General features: G+C 34.9%; 1 protein-coding gene across 1 annotated transcript in view; it reads right to left on the bottom strand.

Annotated features, from left to right (window-relative positions):
• LOC143181108 (uncharacterized) overlaps positions 1-20002 on the bottom strand; it is a 218100-nt gene that overhangs the window by 7065 nt on the left and 191033 nt on the right. The window contains exon 14 of the mRNA XM_076381338.1: positions 110-217. Within this exon, the coding sequence (XP_076237453.1) occupies positions 110-217 (108 nt within the window). The remainder of the gene's footprint in view (positions 1-109; positions 218-20002) is intronic.

The raw sequence follows: 20002 nt of genomic DNA, 5'->3' as shown, positions 1-20002 counted from the left end.
AAACAGAGACTCTATTTAAGAGTTAGTGAGCTCATCAAGTCAGCTTCTACAGAAAATTAGACAATCAAAAAACTGGTCAAGTATCGTGCAAGATAGAAGACAGTCTTACGGCAGTTGCGTTCGTCGCTGCCGTCGAGACAATCGACATTGTTGTCACAGAAGAAGTTTTTGTTGATGCAGATTCCATTGTCACAAGGTTGTTCGCCAGGGGGGCACTCTGAAAAAGGTACATCAGACATTAGAGTGCGAAAAAATGAGACTTCAGAAATTCCAGTGTTCGATAGAAGACCAAAGGATCGAGCAGTGTGCGCGCTTCCCAGAGACCCCTTCGTCCATTTCTCTCGGAGAAGAACAGCTATAATTGTTGCAAAGACCAGGAGGAGACTAGGAATGAAAAAAACGAGGAATGAAACTGGAGAACAGGAAATTAAACCCATGATAATAGTAATTAAGCGTTCGATAGGCTGCCTCGCGAGAAATGGAAGAGGACAAACTGTTCTAGTTGACTCGTCAAACGAAATGGCGTACACACTGCTGGATATCATGCTGCGTTTCTTTAAGTAAACGCGGCTAAAGCGCACGTGTACACGGATCCGGTGGTGAATTTCAGACATTAGGTGTCCTGCAAACATGCCATACTGTGACCCGACATGAAACTGTTAGTATGATTACTTTGGAATACCAATGGAACGATATCTTTTCTTATTCGTTTCGACTTGTTACTGAAATTAACGTGGCACAAGTAGATGGACAGCTATTGCAAGGAATGTGGACACTAATCTAACATTTTTTCCTTTGATGTCTCTTGTTGTTTTTGGAAACTTCACTTTATCCTTTTTTGTACGATCTATACAGGGTGATTCATTTTAGTTCATAAATGTTTAAATATAGTGTATCATATTCGAATAATTATTTGAATAAAGTATATCTTGAACGTCGCAATAGATTAAAATGCTACTACTGGAGGTTTTTATATTAATAAACATTTTGATTTTATTTTGCAATACTAGAATGAGTCGTAATTTCCAAAGAATGTACAGAGCATAACAAATATAGTTTTCAATATCTTAAAGAGTCTGCTATAGCAAAGTGAACGATTTGCCTGTGCTTTGGAATAATAATGTCTTAATGTTAACATATCTATGCTAAATGTATATGCTAAACTGACAATGAGAGAATTCTGTAATGTAATAGTTGCATTGTAGGTATCTTACAATATGCACCTACATTAAAAATTTTGAAGGTAATCTTCAGTTTTCCACTTTAGCAGAAGTTTTTAAAATTTTGTTATGTTAAAATGAGGGAGACCTTTTGTACTGGATAACACATGATAAGTCAAAAGTTTGTATCTATTGAATTTTTTGATATTATAGATGAAGAAAACAAAACTTATAGAGTTTTTGAATACTATAGTATATCATGGTTATAAATTTGGAATAACAAAATTAGTTAGGTGTTGAGAACGGTGCATAATATTAAGTAGAACTTATTTTGATGAAATATGTAATGATTCTGTTTAAGAATATAATACTTCATATGGATCAACTTACATTAGTACTATTAGTTATGAGATGTTATAATTTAAATATGGGCAAGATTACTGAGATTCTGTTCTAAAAACTAATTGATAATATAAAGAAGATTGGCAACTTTTCGACTCTATGGAGACTCTATGAGTTAGGTTCATTAGATTGTTACTGGGGAAGAACCTGTTAGGATAAAGGGCAGATAGAGAAATAAACGTTCTGTTCACTGGCAAAAGGAGGATGCAATTCATTATGATTATTTGTCCACGTCAATTTCCGCGTTAATCGCGGTAGGATCGAGTCGATAACGAATATTACGCCAAAGGCTTTGGCATGATATTCCAGTTGGTATTCCAATAAAGAGAGACGCAGGCTATATTAGAAGAGAGTATTGAGTACGAAAATTCTACAATGCAATCACGATAACTTCGGTGAAACTACGTCCCCCTCTCTAGGGAGGAGGTAGAGCAGACACACAGGTGTGTAACGGTTACTTCCCCAAAAGCTACGCGAACGTTTAAACGTTATCAGATGTAAAGGTCTAGGCAAAAGGCGATGCCTCATAAATCTAAGACTATGGTACCATACGAGAGACATGGAGAAACAAAGAGAAAGAGAAAGAGAAAGAGAGTGAGAAAAAGAAAGAGAGAAAGGTAGGATGAGAGTTTTGCGTACAGTTGGTGGTTGAAAGTTGGTATACAATTACAAGTATCGAAAATTTTACTTTTCCTTATATCATGTACATTACTGTGCATAAATATTTGGACACTTTTACATTATTGGAAATGAATTAAATACACTTGTTTATTTATGCTAACTAATATCAAATGTTATTCTCATCAGTACTTGTGAACCTTATACAAAAATCATCTGAGGCAAGGTCTGTAGCTAGAAATATATTAGAGAACTTTACTTTGAGTGTATTTCATGCATTTCCAATAATATGAATCTGTTCAAATGCTTATGTACGGTAATGGTACACGCAAATTCATAGAAGAATTCGGAAACTTGGAAATCTGGCAATAAATCGTTAATTCTTTCAGACCAACACAGCGGTACGCAACAAACTATGTACAAACTTCCGAGTTCATACGAAGGTGTCTAGGATCGTGTACGGATTCGTGCGCTGTGCGAGAAACTTACGTTTATGATAAAACATCAGAGTATAAAAAGATATGTGTACAATTAGATGAAATATATACGAATACGTATATGTAATATATACATATCAAGATCAGGCAACCTGTGCTGAAAGAAGAGACAAAGGTGTAGTTGTAGAAAGAAAAAACATACAGATACAGAAGTAATCGAGCAATAGAAAAATAGATAAAGACAGAAAAAGAGAGATCATATCATTTTTCGCAACTGCTTCTTCAGAGATTGATCGGTCGCGTGCATTAAATGCACATGGATCGATTATCGCTGAGATTTAAGGGGGTGCCAACACTGAAACACACAAAGATAGATCTTTGACAGCGTAAATCGAGGCTGTTCGACAAGATAAATCGATCAACAGCTAATTTAACGAGGCTCGCGAACAGAAACGAGGCTATGGAAGCGGTATAACGTTTACAAAAGGGTTGAGCCATGCTGGGAGCCTCTTGCTGGTTACACCTCTCAAATTATTTCCCCGAAAATACCCCAACTGGGTCGAGAATTCTGAATGAAATTTATAAAAACGAAGGGTTCACATAATTTATCTTATATCAACAAACGTTTCGCATTTATCCACTTTGCAGACAGGAAGGGGATATTTATTTTTTGATAGGTTTCTCATATAGTGAATAGAATGTTTTGTGATCGGTTCTAGCAAAGTCATTTTGTGAAAAAAATTGCGTCGACAGTGCGAAATAAATTTTTTCGTAAAATCCTTCGTTTTTGAGGAAAACAAGTTCGAAGTCGGTCGAGAGAGTCAGGGATTCTCAACTTACCTTAAGTTAGAATTGTGATTTAAAAACAAATATAAAAAATTAATAGAATATCAGTACTTGAAAAGAAAAGTGTAACTTTTCTGTTGAAATTCTTGAAAATCTTAATATTGAAATGCATGAAGGATTTCAGTTCATTATCAAACAATATATTTGTTTTGTATGTATTCTAAATTTCTTATTGACTAGTTTTTACAAAATCGTACCAAATAAGTCAAAGAATACGTTTTTAAAAAATAATGTGGTTCAAGTTTGGCATTTCATTTAAATGATTAGCTGTTGAATATCTTAAGTACAAAGTACTTAAGTATAAATATATTCTTGAATTTAAGTCATTTATTTACAAAATTTTTAATGACGTCTAGGAATTAATATTGAATTTTTAAAGTCCTTTTACTTCACAATGTGCTGTGGGGAAAATAATTATTTCAAGTTTATGAGAATGATATTAAATAAAATCATTTTTCTTTAAGAGATAACTTTTAACGAAATGCTGTTGAATGCAGTGTGTCCTCGCTATACATTTATAATTCACTCACAACAAACATACACAGTGTTCGACAACAGGGTTAAAAAATTTAGCGAGTAATTCTACATGCTAAAGATAGACGAAATTGTGTTTGATACTTCGTTTTCAAGTTATTAATTGATGAGAAAATATCTAAAATATGTGTTACTGTATCTAATTTGCGATTTATTCTACTGATTTCGCTAAATAATGCAAGTGTTTGCAACAATTAATGTTTGAACCGATCCCTCAAATGTAATTTCGCCATTCTTGATTTTTGTCCTATTTTAATATGTGGAATCACATTTTTAAATTTTTGACGTCTGTTGTCGAGCATACTGTGTAGCAGGAACATATTCCCAAGAATCAACCTATGTGCTGATAGCTTATTTGCGTTTTGTTATCAGTATTTTTCTTAACATTTGAAATTATTTATTTTTGATAAAATACAGAACGAATCGAATGTAGATCGTCAAAATTTACTTTTACACTCGCTATAAGCATGTGGCCAGTTACCTGTGACCTTATAGCGAGGAAACACTGTACACTGACAGCAGGTTCACCAGTTAGAATTTTGATTGTTTTTTCATTAACAAGTTGATTATTGCAGAATTTCGAAGACCCCTATCAGGGTTCGTTTCCTGAAAACTCGGGTGATTAGCTTCCGTGGCCTCGCTTCAGAGATGATCATGGTGCCTCAATCGTACAGCGTCGATCACGAGGAACGGCTCTTGGTCGTGTCGGTATTCTAGCCGACGCGACGGCAGTCAACGTTCGACGACGGAGCAGGGTCGATACAATGACGAAACGAGATTAACGGCTAGCTCGTCTGGCCGAGCGAGCTCTCGCATTAGTTACAGCTTCTTAATTGCCGCCTTGAAGACCGACGCGCGAGCCGGAGGGCCGCTTGAGCGGCTCTCGGTTCCGAAGCGATCCGCGCATGCATCGATTTCCATTCTCTGGCTTCTCCTCGTTTTTCACTCTCTAACTTATACTCTCGGGGCATCTGTCCGTTCATTTTCCTTTAATTTTTAACCCTTTGATTAATGTAAATGCATATAAGCGGTTAGGTAACCGTCTTGCTCTTTGAACATCTATGAGAGTCGACGAGCGTGGGTCGCAAATACGATTAGAGAAACTTTCGCACACAACGAATTAATTTGTTTATTTGTGTTCAAAGGGTTAATTGTTTAAGGAATATTTTTAGGTAATTTGGTTAGAATTCACGGGGAGAAGCAAAGAGATGGTTTTAGTTTTTCTTGATATTCATTTTAATATGTTTAAAGTATTCTGGTAGGTGCAGAATGTCCAATTATAAGTGAAGTTTAACATAGCATTTAAAATTATAAGCATAATGGAGAAGTGATACAGGAAATGTTTGTAACATTTTGGAAACAGTTTCTTATGAAGCGAAAATTAAAAATTGAGCTGTTTTTTCAAACTAGGCGTGTACAAACTAGATTTCACTGATTACATGCTTTCTTTTGCTCTAATGCCTAATGCATACTTCAATTATTATTCGATAAAGTTAGTAAACCCAAAACACATTTATAATGTACAAAGGATAATTGTACACACTATAAGTTTTATAGCGAGACATGTAAATAAGAATGTATACTCTCTTTAGCGTTAAATCATCTTCATTAATTCAAACACTAATACATTCTTTGGAATTTATTTGCATGTAGATGATTTCTAATGAGTAGGTTCCTAAAATAAAATTTAAGTAGTGATATATTAAATAAAATTAAAATTTCTATCGTTCAACTCAGGATTCTTTTGATACTTCAATGTTTACTCGATTAAAAAAAATATCATTCTCTGATGAAAAATAATTTCGTTTGCCCATAGTACGATTTTTCTATTCGTTTAAAAAATAACGAAATAGCGTCACTTTAGAGAAGAAATATTAGGTTTTTTCTCAAGAAAATAAAGTCGAATAAAAATAAACAATTTTACTTAATATTTTACTGTTCAAACTTTGTTTTTGGAATCTGTTTAATAGAAATCACGTGGAGTGCCTAGTCCTACACGCCTTGATATACTCTCGATCGCTATATTTGATTTAGAAAAAAAATTGTGTACAAACAGAATGTAATGTAATGTGTAAGTGGGTAATTCTTCAGGAACTTATTCAATATTTATAAACAATGAAAAAAGTTCATATAAACATATGACCAATCTCACCTCGTCTATATAATATTGCGAGTTTTGTGTTCTGTTATTTCGTATTTGAGTACCTACACAGATGCTTAAAATGAACATTTTGCTTTTTAACGCATGTCTGAAGATTTTCAGGATATCGACGATTTAAGTGTTGAATCAGTCTCTGAAATATTGCCCACTTATTACGTTACACCCTGTATACAGGTTTCTAGTACTATAGGAACATTTATTTAAAAAATGTTGTTTTTTCAAAATAAATTTCTAAAAATGCGACATTTTTTTAATGAACCAAGAAGGTTTACTACTAGCATTACTATCAGAAAATACATTTAATACAATGTAAAATATTCCCTTGAGTTCTTTTATTAAATCAACATTTTAAATACTATTTCGAACGCCACATATAATTAGGCATCCCGCATAACCGATGAATCACTTAAAAAATTAGACAGATGCGTACGGGCACAGAGTAATCTGTTTTGAATAAAGAAAGTACAAATAATCCTGGAAAAGAAGGAACATTTGGGGGTTGAAGACAGCCCAAAGCTTCCGTCTTTTTCCAATTAAAGTCTCTGTTATGCGGGGAGATTCGACACGACCGCGGTGGAGAAACGTCGAGACTCGTGGCAAAAATAATTCATCAGGATCCCCGTTAGTTCTTAAAATCGGAGAGAATTTACGGTCACTTGCAGGAGCAGATAAAAACTGCGGAATGCGATAGATGGGGGTCGAACGAACAGGCAAAGAGATAAAGAGAAAATGAGAGAGAGGTAGAGAAGAGATTGAACTGAGAACAGAAGAGAAATGATGGCTGATTCGTGGTACACGTCGAAACGTAATTGTTCCGTTTCTAACTCGAATAGCTTCGACATGAAAATTCCCTTTGTTTTCTATTAATGTTTTGCAGAAAATCGAACCGTATTACGTACTTACGAATACATTACATCGAATACATTACACGTATTACATACATACGAATCACAAAGGTAAAACACCTTCTATTCTTTCGATCTTCCTCCAATTTTCTGGATTTTTTGAGGAGGATCTAGAACTTTGACGTATTCAAATTTCCTACAAACCGTCGAGAAGTCTAATGTACAGTGTGTCCTAGAACTGGAGGTATAAGTGGAAAGGGGATGATTCTACATGAAAAAATAAGTCGAAAACATAGAATACATTTTTTTGGTATTGTGCTTCGTTTTCGAGAAAATTGAGTTTAAATTATAATCGGGTACAAGCCTACTGAAGTACAGTTTTGATGTTTGAAAGGTACTCGGGATAAGGGGAACACTCTCGGCCTGATCACTGATTGTCTCTACAGTACGCTAAAAACATTTCCCTTTCTTCGTTTACCCCTCAAGCGTCTAAAACTGTGCTTCGATACACTTGAACTTGGTTAAAATTTAAACTCAATTTTCTCGAAAACAAAGCATGATATCAAAAAATTTTATTTCACATTTTCGTTTTATCCCTTCATGTAGAATTACTGTTCTTTCCGTTTGTACCACCAGTACAAACGAAACCATCGAAAAGCTAAATCAGCGTCGATTTGATTGTGAACCGCGAGTCAGCCTTAATAAAGACAGAATAGTTTGAAGTAGAGAAAAAGAGACAAAAGTGGTGGTCGTACGGCAATTGATCTCGTCCGAGCCGTCGAAACAATGCGGCCGACCGTCGCAACGTCTCTTACTGTTCAGGCACAATCCGTCGTTGCATCGGAACATTCCAGCCGGACATTCGTTCACTACAAACGTATTTCCAAGTGTCCAGGTGGTTCTTCGTTGAAAACCTCGTGCAAGGATGCGAGATAGGAGAGGTTGGAAACATAAAATGGCCTTACCGACTGTCTAGATGCGTTCCTTTCAGTTCACTTCTTGGTAATATTAAAGCGTTTCAGGTAGCATAAAGCAAGGTTATGGATAATTGATGCATCTGTGACTTCGTTGAGTATCTCTTATCCGGGGTAAAGATTTCCATGATTTACAGTCTTCTGGCTAATTTATGAACTATGAGAATGATAGTAAGTAACATAACATAAGAAGGACACGAACAAGCTACTTTACAAGGAACACTATAACTAGGCTGAAAAAGGGCCACTTCATCGGTTTTGAACATCAATCGGTGTTGAACAACGTTACATATATGCATATAACCGTATAAGCTTTAATTTTTGAGATATTAGTAAAAAACTTTAAATGTAGTTGCGAAATTTTTAGTAAAAGGCAGAAAAATGCTTACGTAATTTGAAGCATATTAAGCTATTAAAAATATTCCTTATGCGACCGAAGTTACAAAGTATGAGACTAACATTGATATCATTGTAACTTCGACCATGAAGTTTTATTTCTTATCAAGAAATCTTTTATGTTATCCATCCAATGATGCCACTATCCTTGTTTTCAGTCTTATTCTTCTTACATTTTCCTACATTGACTACAGAATCCCGTGAAACATGAAATGTTTTATCAACCCCCATATAAGAGATAATCATGACATTTATACAGTATCATATATCCGGTGTCTACTATATAATAATATGTTCACTAGTACATGACTTGACAACGCCCTGTTCTCTTCTACCACTTATTTTTCGTTTATGTGAAACACAAATGTAGAATATGATACCAATTAACGTTCACGTGCACAGTAGATGAAACAAAGTACATACTAGGAGATACTACCACATGTTAAGCTGTCATGAGGGAATTCAGATCGAGCTGAAAGAGACGCTAAAGACACTGGTACCACCCTCACCTTGGACTTCTTTGTGTTTAATGCTGGCTCGCCGAATTTACGATCGATGAAATACTCACGTGTTCATTATGAGTGGGATGAAGTACTTTCTACATTTATGAACTTGTTTTTTTAACCCTTTCGTTGTCTTATGTCGCAGGAAATAATTTTAACAATGAATAGTTTTCGAGTAAATTATGGATACACAGAGAAAGTCAGAATATAGGTGAGATATCTCGAAATTACCCATGCAGTAGCAAATATAATTTTTTGATCATTTTTATAACTCCTATTAATTATGGATCTTAAATACGTAGTATTGAAATTGAAGATGGAATTATACATGTTATGAAATAACCTTAACATGCCCCAAATTAAAAGTACCAGAAATATTGCTTATATTTCTTAAAACGTGTATCAAGAAGACTTTGCAACGAATGGGTTAAAAATAATATTTTAATAAAGACAGTGAAAACTGCTCTCAAGGGTCTTGTACTCACGAACGACGCGCATGCGTGAAATTCTGCATTCATTACTAATTTGCATGCATGAACATCGTGCAGTCTGAGTTCACAATTGAAAGCTTGGAGATTCCCACTAAGATGAAGTTTAATAACAATAAATCTAGCATAACACAAACATTCACGACACTAGCAATATTTCGACGAGGGAATGCGATGATATGTGAAAAAAAGGAGTGAAAGAAATGAGCTTCATAAAATGACCCAGAAAGGTATACAGATTCATGAGGATGAGTACTTTTGATGAAAGTCAAAAGTTAGCCTTAATGTTGCTATTATAAGAACATCGCCAGTTATTAGAGAGATGCATGAAGCGTAGCGTTTGATTTGTAGACTAGATGGGTCACCTGATATTATCATCTTAATTTCTGAGTAGTCTTATCTGTAGTCAAAAATGTGGCAGGTATAAATTGAATACATTCTAAAAGCCTACATTTTGATTTTATTAACTTTTTGTACGTGGTCTATACGAAGTTATAGAAAATACACAAATGTTAAATGTTTCTTTTATTTTAAAGGAATCGTATTTAGATGTATTTTTTATTATATTAATTGATATACGTAATTATTCTGTACTTGGTATTCGACAACGAATGCCAGAAATTTTAACACCAAAACTATTGGTTGCAGAAAGACGTAAATTTTCGTCTCCGGTACTTAAAGTGTTAAGAAATAATGCTACATGTTAAAATAAGAAGAACATTAAGAATGTGTAAATTGCATTTGAGGCTTCGTTTTTAAGTTATTAGTTGTTGGGAAAACGCCTAATACACGTAAAATGTGTCTGATTTGAGGACTCACTTTACTGATATCGCTGCACCTGATCTGGTAACTCTCGGAAGATGCACTCGTGCCCTGAGAGTTAATGCACATCGACAGTAAAATAAGTCCCAAGAAGTTAAACACCATGTTCACGCATTTTAGAAGCGGAGCCTTAAACGCAATTTTCTTATTCTAAATTTTCGTCTAATTTTAGCATGGAAAATAACTTTTTATTTCTGACATCTGATATCGAATCTGTGTAAAGGACCATGAACCATTTGTGTCAAAAGATAATAATTGCTTTTGGAGATGTTTTAATTTCAATATTACTGAATGATGTTACCACACTAACTATTTTTTCGGAGGCATGTGGTATTTTTTTTTAATAAAGTAGTAATAAGTACTAAAATGAATACAGTCAACCATTCCACTAGTTTTATTACTTTCTACCAATTTATAGAAAACAATGCCACATATCACGTCAAAATACGTTAATGTTGTAGAATCAGTCAGCAATATTAAAATATCTCAAAAACTAATTCCTTTTTCACATAAAAGAGATAATACTCAAAAAAAGAAATATATTTCACCTTCATGTATCTTCTACAATATATGTACCTACGAAAAATTAATAATGTCCTGTTATGATTTCTTCGAAACCATTTCAATTTTTATCCAACACATTTTTTGCTATAGATAATAATATTCAGGTAAATGAAAACAATATCAGATGCTTAGGTAGAATTTCATATTGAATTTTCATGAAATATTTTCAAATTAAATTACCTGTTTAGTATACAAACTCTAAAAAATTAATTGTTAGTTCCTTGCATGGATGTGACCTGTGCTGTTGTTGTTAGGATGATTGGAAACATGTGGGGCAACTGTCTGGGAATGTTGTACATCTATTGTTAACTATTCATTTCGTGTCTTTCAAACACTGTGAAACTACGATTAAACACTAATTAAGTAACACTGTCAAGTACAGTGACAATTTATTACCGACAAGTATTTCCAAATGCTATCGAATGCAGTCAAATATAGTCAAACAATGTCGAACATGAAATATCGTTAAATAGTTGAACGTTGTAGAAATTTGTCAAATAAAATTCTGTAGTCTCAGGAAATGTGAAAAACTAAACGTATTTATAAGTACAGGGAGGGTGGTGAGGCCATTTTTCGCCATATAAGGGGATAGGGAAGGGAAGAGTCGTATAGTTACCACATCCAGCCTCGTCAGATCCATCAGCACACTGAATCGTTCCATCGCATCTCTCGTTTTCTGGCAAGCATTCACCACTTGCGCAATTCCATTCGGCGGGTGTGCAGACACCTTGGCGAGACGAACACGTGTAAAGCACACGAGAAAAGCGTTAACTGCGAGACTTTCAGATTTTCTTTTTAAAAAGATTTTGAGAATATTATATCCGAATTTTTTCAGACAAATTAACAAATGTTATATGAAGCAATTGAGTGATAACGGTTGAGGGTCAAACATATGCAGGAAAAGATTATGAAATAATGTAAAAATTACTCACAAGAAGAACCTCTGTACTAAATAAGTTTCAAGACAGTGCTTTCATATACATAATAAAGTATTTAATTTGTAACCTATTGTTAGGTATTGGAAGACTGAAATTATACTTTTTTTAAATTTAAGAAAATGTAATTACTTTAATTTTCTATCTATTGGAATAATTAATTTTGGAATATCTAAAGGTAATACAGGGTGATCAGTTTATCCGGTAAACTCTCTAATGGGTGTTGACAGCACTTACAATGCTAATAGCAGTTGCAACAAATGCTGACAACACTCGGAAGGTTTCCAAATAAACTGATCATGCTGTATTCTAAACTGACATTCTGAAGAATTATTATCATAACATTAATGTGCGAAAGTTTTTTGAGGAAATATAAGAAAATTATTCTTTGAACAATTAAATCTCGGAAATTCGGAAAGTACATACCTACAGTGCCTAATTATAGTTATGGTTTTTACCTAACATTAAAGTTACGTTTGATAGCATTATTTTTTGTTTTCTTAAAACGAACAACCTTTTATTGTCAAATTTTTTAATTTTCAAACTTTCAAGTGCCTTATTTTTTTTCACTTGAAAAAAGTATTGATACATTTGTTAAATTTATTTTCTGTCTTTTCTAATAAATCTTCTCATGAGATTTTCCACATGTAAGCTCATTAAAAACACTGAGAAGCTGTATTCTCTTCTTGTCAGAGATTTAAAAAGTATAAATTCTGTAGATTTATATGTAAACAGGATGTTACAGAAAACGTGAGATATGTTTGGATAATAGATCCTAGACACAAAAAACATAAAAAAAAGTTCATGTATAGGGTGTTAAAAGAAGGATTCAAGATTTTAAGGACTATAATACTCATCGAGAGGAGTAAAAAGTGTCTAACCACCATAAGTCTTAATGTCAATCCTTTTGATGAAAAATCGACTTTTGTTATCTACAAATATTCAATAATATCGGAAGTGAGTTTTCCGCGACGCACAGTTATCAATATAAGATTATTAGAATAGCATTAATAAAGATTACTTCATAGATAGAAATGTAATAGAAATTTTCAGTCTTCGTTTAGTAGTGAGCGTAGTTGTAAAACTAGTAAATGTAAACTTTATACTGCAACGAAAGGAAGTTACATCGAACATATTATTGTCACCTCACGTGAAGTCTTAGACCATATATGTGTACTACTAGACACGTCATGTATATGTATAGTATGTGTATGACAAATCTGCGAGCTCAGCTAGGCAAAGACAACTGCCCAAGTGTGACGTCATACTGAGCAAAAGATAATCATTCAAATTGGCTGACATGACATCAGACTTTAGGCCTTAGACCTTAGACCTTAGACCTTAGACCTTAGACCATGTATACTTATAGACACGGGTTTAAATAACTTTCTTTAACCAAAGATAAAATCATCTACGTGACGTCACACACGAGCAAGATGTATAAGCTATGCTAATATGACATATCTGTAATTTCAAAAGAGTGACACATCGATATTCCGAACGTGTTAAACTGTTTTACTGTTCGACAGTAATGAGAGCGTGAATATGTTTAACTTTCAGAAAACATATTGACTTGATTAAATATGAAATATGCAAATGTTCGCACCACTCTTTTGCTTCTCTTTGCAGTCTTTAACATAACAGGTTCTCACCATTATTAATAATTATTTCAAAACTAGATTCATACAAACTGTTCGTAGCTTTAAGTGAATTGCGAGATTCGGTAGTATCCAGTAGCGTCTAAGTATGACGCTACTCTAAGTATGACGTCATACTTGGGCAGTTGTCTTTGTTTAGCCGAGCTCGTAGATTTTTTAAACATGTACTATATACATGCCGTGTCTAGTAGTATGTATGGTCTAAGAGTGAAATCACGTTACATGTGTAGTAAAATAGGTTTAAAGCAAGGAAAAAGTCCCCACTCACACTATGGGTTTGTTATAGTATGTAACGTGAATTCACGTGACGTGATAATAGTGTGTTAGCACCCTTACTTTAACAAAGATGGTTTGTACTAAAGCATTTATGTAGTAACTTTTGTCGATGACAGTCTAATAATTTGGTATTGATAACTTTGAACCTACTTCTAAATCAATTCCTCTATTTGCATTCCAATGCGACGCATCGCATCGCGGGGAAACTCACTCACAGTATCGAATATTCGTAAGTATTGAGACGATTTTTTATCGAAAGGATTAATCAAGGCCCATGTCGAGTAGACATTTTTTACTCCTCTCGGTGTGTATTATGACTTGAACCCTTTTTTCTAATATCCTATATATTCGATCTTGCTTGCAGTTAGTTTTTTATTTGTATAGGGTGAAAAAATATTAATGGTCACGGTTGAAGGGAGTGAATCTACAACTCTGGATCGATCAACATTGTAAACAAACCGGCCTGCAAAATGGTTTACGACATTGAAAATTAACGTTACTTTTTTTTTTATTACATAATCGTATTTAGATCGTTTAGCAGAGAAAATGTTTGAAAGGAACCATATGCCGCAAGCGAACCGTTTAGTCATAAAAAATTGTTAAAGTTTTGACATCGGTTTGACTGTGTAGAGTGTAGACTCTACATATACTGTAGAGTGTAGAGTCCACGCATAGAAGCGTGAGTCTACCGCTCCTCTGCTACGCGACAGCGCGGCGTCTACACTGAACGTGAGATCCTGCATAGTGGTATGTGTACCCCAAGCAGACAAGGCGCATTGATCTAATATCTAATAAGTATAATTCGAGTAGCTTTCCTTTATTTCCAATATCACATGGCAAAATTAACGACCGTGAACTACAATATTAAATGTAACGATAACATATTTACATAACTATTCCATGTTGAAACTTTCTATCTCCTGTTGTTTTATCCTATTTTTTGGAATATATTTTGTTCAGCATAAATTTAGTGATCTCAATAGAACAAATAGTAATCACTAAGCACTGAAACTAAGCACTGTAGTAGACTAAAAAATAAGGCATGAAGGAAATCAACGGTCGCTTAGACGTCCTTTTGATACCAATGTTACAACGGTTCTGATCTAATCTGAGTTCTGTAAGGCCCGTCGCAACATCTGAATCTTTGTAAACGCAGATGTCCAGTTAAAGTCAGGGTTACTTTCTCTACTGTTCTCCCCTTCTTTAAGAATGTCTCCAGAAGGACACGCAAAATTGGTAACTGGTTACTGTCAACTGCAAGTTAGGAATTTTCGGAAAATTGTGCAAAGAGCTACAAAAGATCAAAATCGTTTTAACAACACCGAAAGTATGTCTAACACGTTCCGTACTTAAATTTGGAGTAGTGAAATTGTCGGAAAAGGTTTGTCCGCTCTCGAATGGTGGCATCGCTTGATGCGCGGTCAATCATTTTCCAAGGTCATCAGTTTTCCTCAATACATGTATATCGACGAAACACGGGACGTGCTAGGCGACCGTTGATTTCCTTGCCATCTTATTTAAAGTTTTTAGTTTTTTGGCTATTTAATTGGTTTAAATCTACTTTATTAGTATTATATGTGTATGTGTAGTATATGTACATATAGCACAATATGAAAGTTATTATTTTTAAAACTGCTGTTAAGGGTGGTGTAGTTCTATTTGTTATTAGTCACATCAGTATCTGATCGTTAATGTTTGACTACCAATGTTATTTAGAGGGTTTTCATTATTAGTTAATTTGTAACGATTAAGACTAAATTTGTGCTGAATGAAATATATTCCAAAAAATAGGATAAAATAACAGGAGATAGAAGGTTTAAACATCAAATAGGTATGTAAATATGTTATCATAACATTTAATATTGTAGTTCACGGTTGTTAATTTTGTCAGCAGTGATAAGCCCATGCTCGTATGCGTGATTATACAGTGTAGAGTCTACACAGTCAAACCGACGCCAAAACTTTAACAATTTTTTCTGACTAAACGGTTTGCTTGCGGTATATGGTTCTTTTCAAATATTTTCTCTTCTAAATGATCTAAATATGATTATTTGAAAATACTCTTTAAGATCTAAAGGTTCTTCGAAATTTTTAAAAGACTCGAATTTGGTTTTATTAAAGGACAAATACATCCATGTAAGCAATTATTTTATCGATAAATATTTCACACAGTTGATACTTCCTACAGGTTGTGGTGTAGTATTTAATATGTTAAATGCCAAGTCTATTTTACCTGTCGTCCCGTTTACGCGGCATTCTGCCGTCAGATAAAGACGACCGTGTGTGATGCGTGAGAAACAAAAAATAAGAAAACGAAATGTAACCCTTAAACGGAAAGTTTAAAACTAATCCCTAGAGACTCTACTGGGACTCTACTAATTTTTGGTTAATTAAAAAAAAGAGAACTTGTTTTAGTTTAATTCTGTACCTATAACTTGTAATATTTTCACTTATTTTCGTTTGAATTTATTTGAGAATTACAGTGTTTGAAGCGACTGAAATATATCAATATATTTACAGCACCTCGGAGTTACCTTTGGGCTATACATACAGGGTGTATGTATACAGGGTGAGTGGAAAATCGTAGTACAAGCGGGCAAGTTGTAATTTTACGTAAAAAAATAAGAAAAAAATGTGGTATGCAATCTTGTCATCCGAGGTTTTGTTTTTAAGAAAATCAAATTTGAAGTTTGCTCAATTACGCAATGTAATTTACTTATCGTATATTGTATTACCGGTTGTCTCTGTCTGTGCTAGTATTTATAAACACTGATAATGATAGGATACTGTAGGAAATACCCAGATAATTCAATGTCTAACAAAAGTAATAGTTTATCAGACTGCATAACAGTTCATTTCGTTTTGTTTATTGCAAATTATTAAGTTATGGCATGGTATTCTAATCGAGTGTATGTTGATATGTTACTTGCTTTGGGAGTTTGTAGAGGTAATACTTCTACTGCAAATAGATATGCAGAAAAATGTCCTAATCGCCAATATCCAGATAGGAGAGTCATACAGAGAATGGAATATGTAAACGAATGGAATATGTATTCATGTCATAAAAATCGTGGTTGTAATCGACGATTATACAACAGCATTGAAGAAAGTGTTCTTCGGAGTGTACATGGCACACCTAACGTCCATACCACGTTAAGCGGGTACAGAATCTTTTGGAACAGGACTACGTGTCAAAAATGAATGTTTGTCAGTGGTTACTCGAATGTTACGTTGCAGATCAGCAGTTTTTATCCCGTATTTTATGATCCTACGAGTCCAATTTACAGGTGATGGAATTTTCAATGTTCACAATATGCATTGGTGATCAGATAGAAATCCTCGTATTTATCGTGAAACTCACTTTTAAGAGAGGTAAAGTTTGGGCAGATATAATTGATAATCAAATCATAGGATCTAATTTTCTTCCAGACAGCTTAAATAGAAGCAGATATTTAGAGTTTTTGTATGATACGTTGTCTTCATTGTTAGAAGTACCTCTAGATATCAAAACTAGAATTATTTTTCAACACGACGGTACCCGGACATGTTTCACGAGACCAGTTTTAAATTTCTTAAATGAAAAGTATTCGTGTTGGATAGATTGTGGCGGTAAGATACACTGGCCTCCAAGATCTGTGAACTTCACACCCCTAGACTTTTACTTGTGAGGACATGTCAAAGAAGAAGTATAAAAAAAAAATATTTGCACCACTGTACAGCTAAAGCAAACAGTTCTTCAAGTTTGAAAAACTAAAAAATGATAATACGTCACAGTCCGGTCAGTTATTTATAATTCATCGAGCATATTAATGTATGTAGCAACGAGGTGGATATTTCCAACAGTACTTGTAAAATAATAAATTAAAATGAAAGTAATAAATTTCAAATTCGATTTTTTCGAAAACAAAGCCTCGGATAAAAAAACTGAATACCAAATTGTTTCCTTATTTATTTTTACGTAGAATTACCCGTTGATTGGTTGTACTACGATTTTTCATCCATCTTGTATGTATATGAACATTTTTCATCGGTACTCCGACACGCATTCGATAATGGAAAATGGACATTAAGTTGAAGGGACAGTTTGCCGAATATATAATTGGTCTTTTGAGTTTAAGTTTTTCAGGTTTGGATTTAGGTGTAGGTCTAGGTATAGTTCTAGATCTAGGTCTAGGTCTAGCCAGATTTTCAAGAACATTCAACATTTTGTGTAACATCTTGTAAGTATGAAGGTCGATGGAAGCTCTTACCACAGCCACGCTCGTCGCTGCCATCGAGGCAGTCGAAGATATTGTCGCATTTGCGACGAAGAAGAACGCACATGCCGTCGTCACACCGCATTTCCCTCTTTGGATCGCATTCCCTCGGGCTTTCTGTAGCCCAGCCTGGCCATGTCCGGTCTGAACGCACACACATAAACAAGGCACATAGCAAGCTACTCTAAACTAGCTATTCTGGCGAGGCAGGACGAACACGAAGGGCTCATCGACCACGGAGAAGACACCACTGTTTTGCTATTAAACTTGCCCCGCTATCAAACTCGTAGCTCTATGTTGAGCTTCGAAGGCGCTTATGCATCTGAGACTCCGAAGAGACACTTCCTTTGCGCTAAGTTGATAGACAAAGGGAAGCTTGTTCACCCAAACAGTGTGATGCAAGAGAGCTCCAAGTTGAATGGGTTCGAATAGACTAGAGAATTTTTCGGAGGCTCCGAGTAAAGAACCACTGTGTTGTTTCTCCTATTACGCTAATGAATTAATTAGAGGCAAGCTTTGCTGCAACCAGTCGCGTTGTCTCTGTTGCGAAGTGCCGAGCAAATAGCGGAATTTTTACGTACGCGGAGCCCAGTGGAGCTCAGAGGACTCGTCAACTTGTTCTCCCCGAGATGTGTGTCGTGCATCGTGCAGATTAAAAGGGGGCACACGAGACGTAGACAACAGGAAGTAATATTGGCAAAATGCACGGCGAGAGTCTCGCGTGTCGGATCAAAACAGAAAGCTTTACAGCCTGCACTTTATCGAAGTAAACTTGTCCCTAATCGATCTCAACAGGGTCTCCCTTCTTCAATCAACTTAGCTCATTCCTAATGCAGACTACTTAGCCGAAGCGATTTCAGTTTCAATCTGACACTCAGCAAAAAGCCACAAATGCGTTCTCGATGCACGAAACTACCATGGATCGCTTTGTCCAAGTTAGTTTAGATTCTCTAGACCAGAACTGTCTCTTGAATACTTATGAGTGGGTTGTCTTCACTTGCGTTGGAAAGGTGTATAGGGGACAATACTAAAGATAGTACTGTTCTTGACTTAAGCCCTTGTCTAACCAACGCTAGATCAGTTTTGACCCGACCATGGTTTGGCGCATTCTCAAACAGTTATGTCTTCAAGGTTTAAGTAATGTCATTGAAGATTTTATTATGATATACGTAGAACATGGAGTTTCGTGCACGGAGAGTGATTGATATATTAAAAAAAGACGGAAAATGGAAATAAAATGAAACGAAAATGTGGGAAAAAGGCGTACTGATAGGCGGAGGGACGTGTGTTGTGGTTTCGTTTGCGCAATCCTCATCGCTGCGATCTGGGCAGTCTGGATGGCCGTCGCACCTGTAGACACCCTCGATGCACATGTTCCCGGTGAGGCATTTGAACTGGGTGGGTGTACATTCCCGTTCTGTTTGTGTCGCAGCGGGCATGTGTATGTACATATGAGCAAAGAATACATGTTTATGTACAAATACATTGACAATTAGCGGCGGATGGATAACTAGTTTTTGTTTAGGGGACAGGATAACTTAACCCTGGCAGTTAAAGAAGAATTGGCTCCATTCGTTAATTCAAATGACTTAGATTCAAAATAGATCAACAAAGTTAAAGCTGGAATCAGATTAGATATAAATTAGCTTCGTTTATTAAATATCTGGCTGTTAGACTCCAATACTTCTTTTGAACAGATTATTTATATGTGATTTTCAAGATCAAAGCAACTTTTACTTTGACTCAGAGGCCTGACTATAAACTATAGTAAATGTTTTTGATTACTATTGTAATAAAGGCTGAATCATACAACTAAGAAGAATCATAGTGTATAATAATTGAAATCTTCAATTTTTTCTTTATGTGTCTAACTATATACTTAACATGATTACATTTGTTAAGATATGTCTACATTGACGCAACAACGAGGAACATTTTGTTACCTCTAGTATGAAAAGTAAGAAAAACGTAGAACAATTTTTGGAGAATATGTTTTAGACACAAACACAATGAAAAGTTCAAATGCACATATGTCTGCAAAACACAGTTTTTTAGTTACACGTTATAAATAATAAGAGGCGACAACATGTTCCTCGTTGTTGTCTTAGTGAAGACATAGCTTTAGAT

This window comes from Calliopsis andreniformis, chromosome 6, assembly GCF_051401765.1.
Source record: "Calliopsis andreniformis isolate RMS-2024a chromosome 6, iyCalAndr_principal, whole genome shotgun sequence".
NCBI classification, from domain to species: domain Eukaryota; kingdom Metazoa; phylum Arthropoda; class Insecta; order Hymenoptera; family Andrenidae; genus Calliopsis; species Calliopsis andreniformis.
The sequence above is the reverse complement of the archived record's forward strand: the minus strand, read 5'-3'. Positions and strand labels throughout refer to the sequence as shown.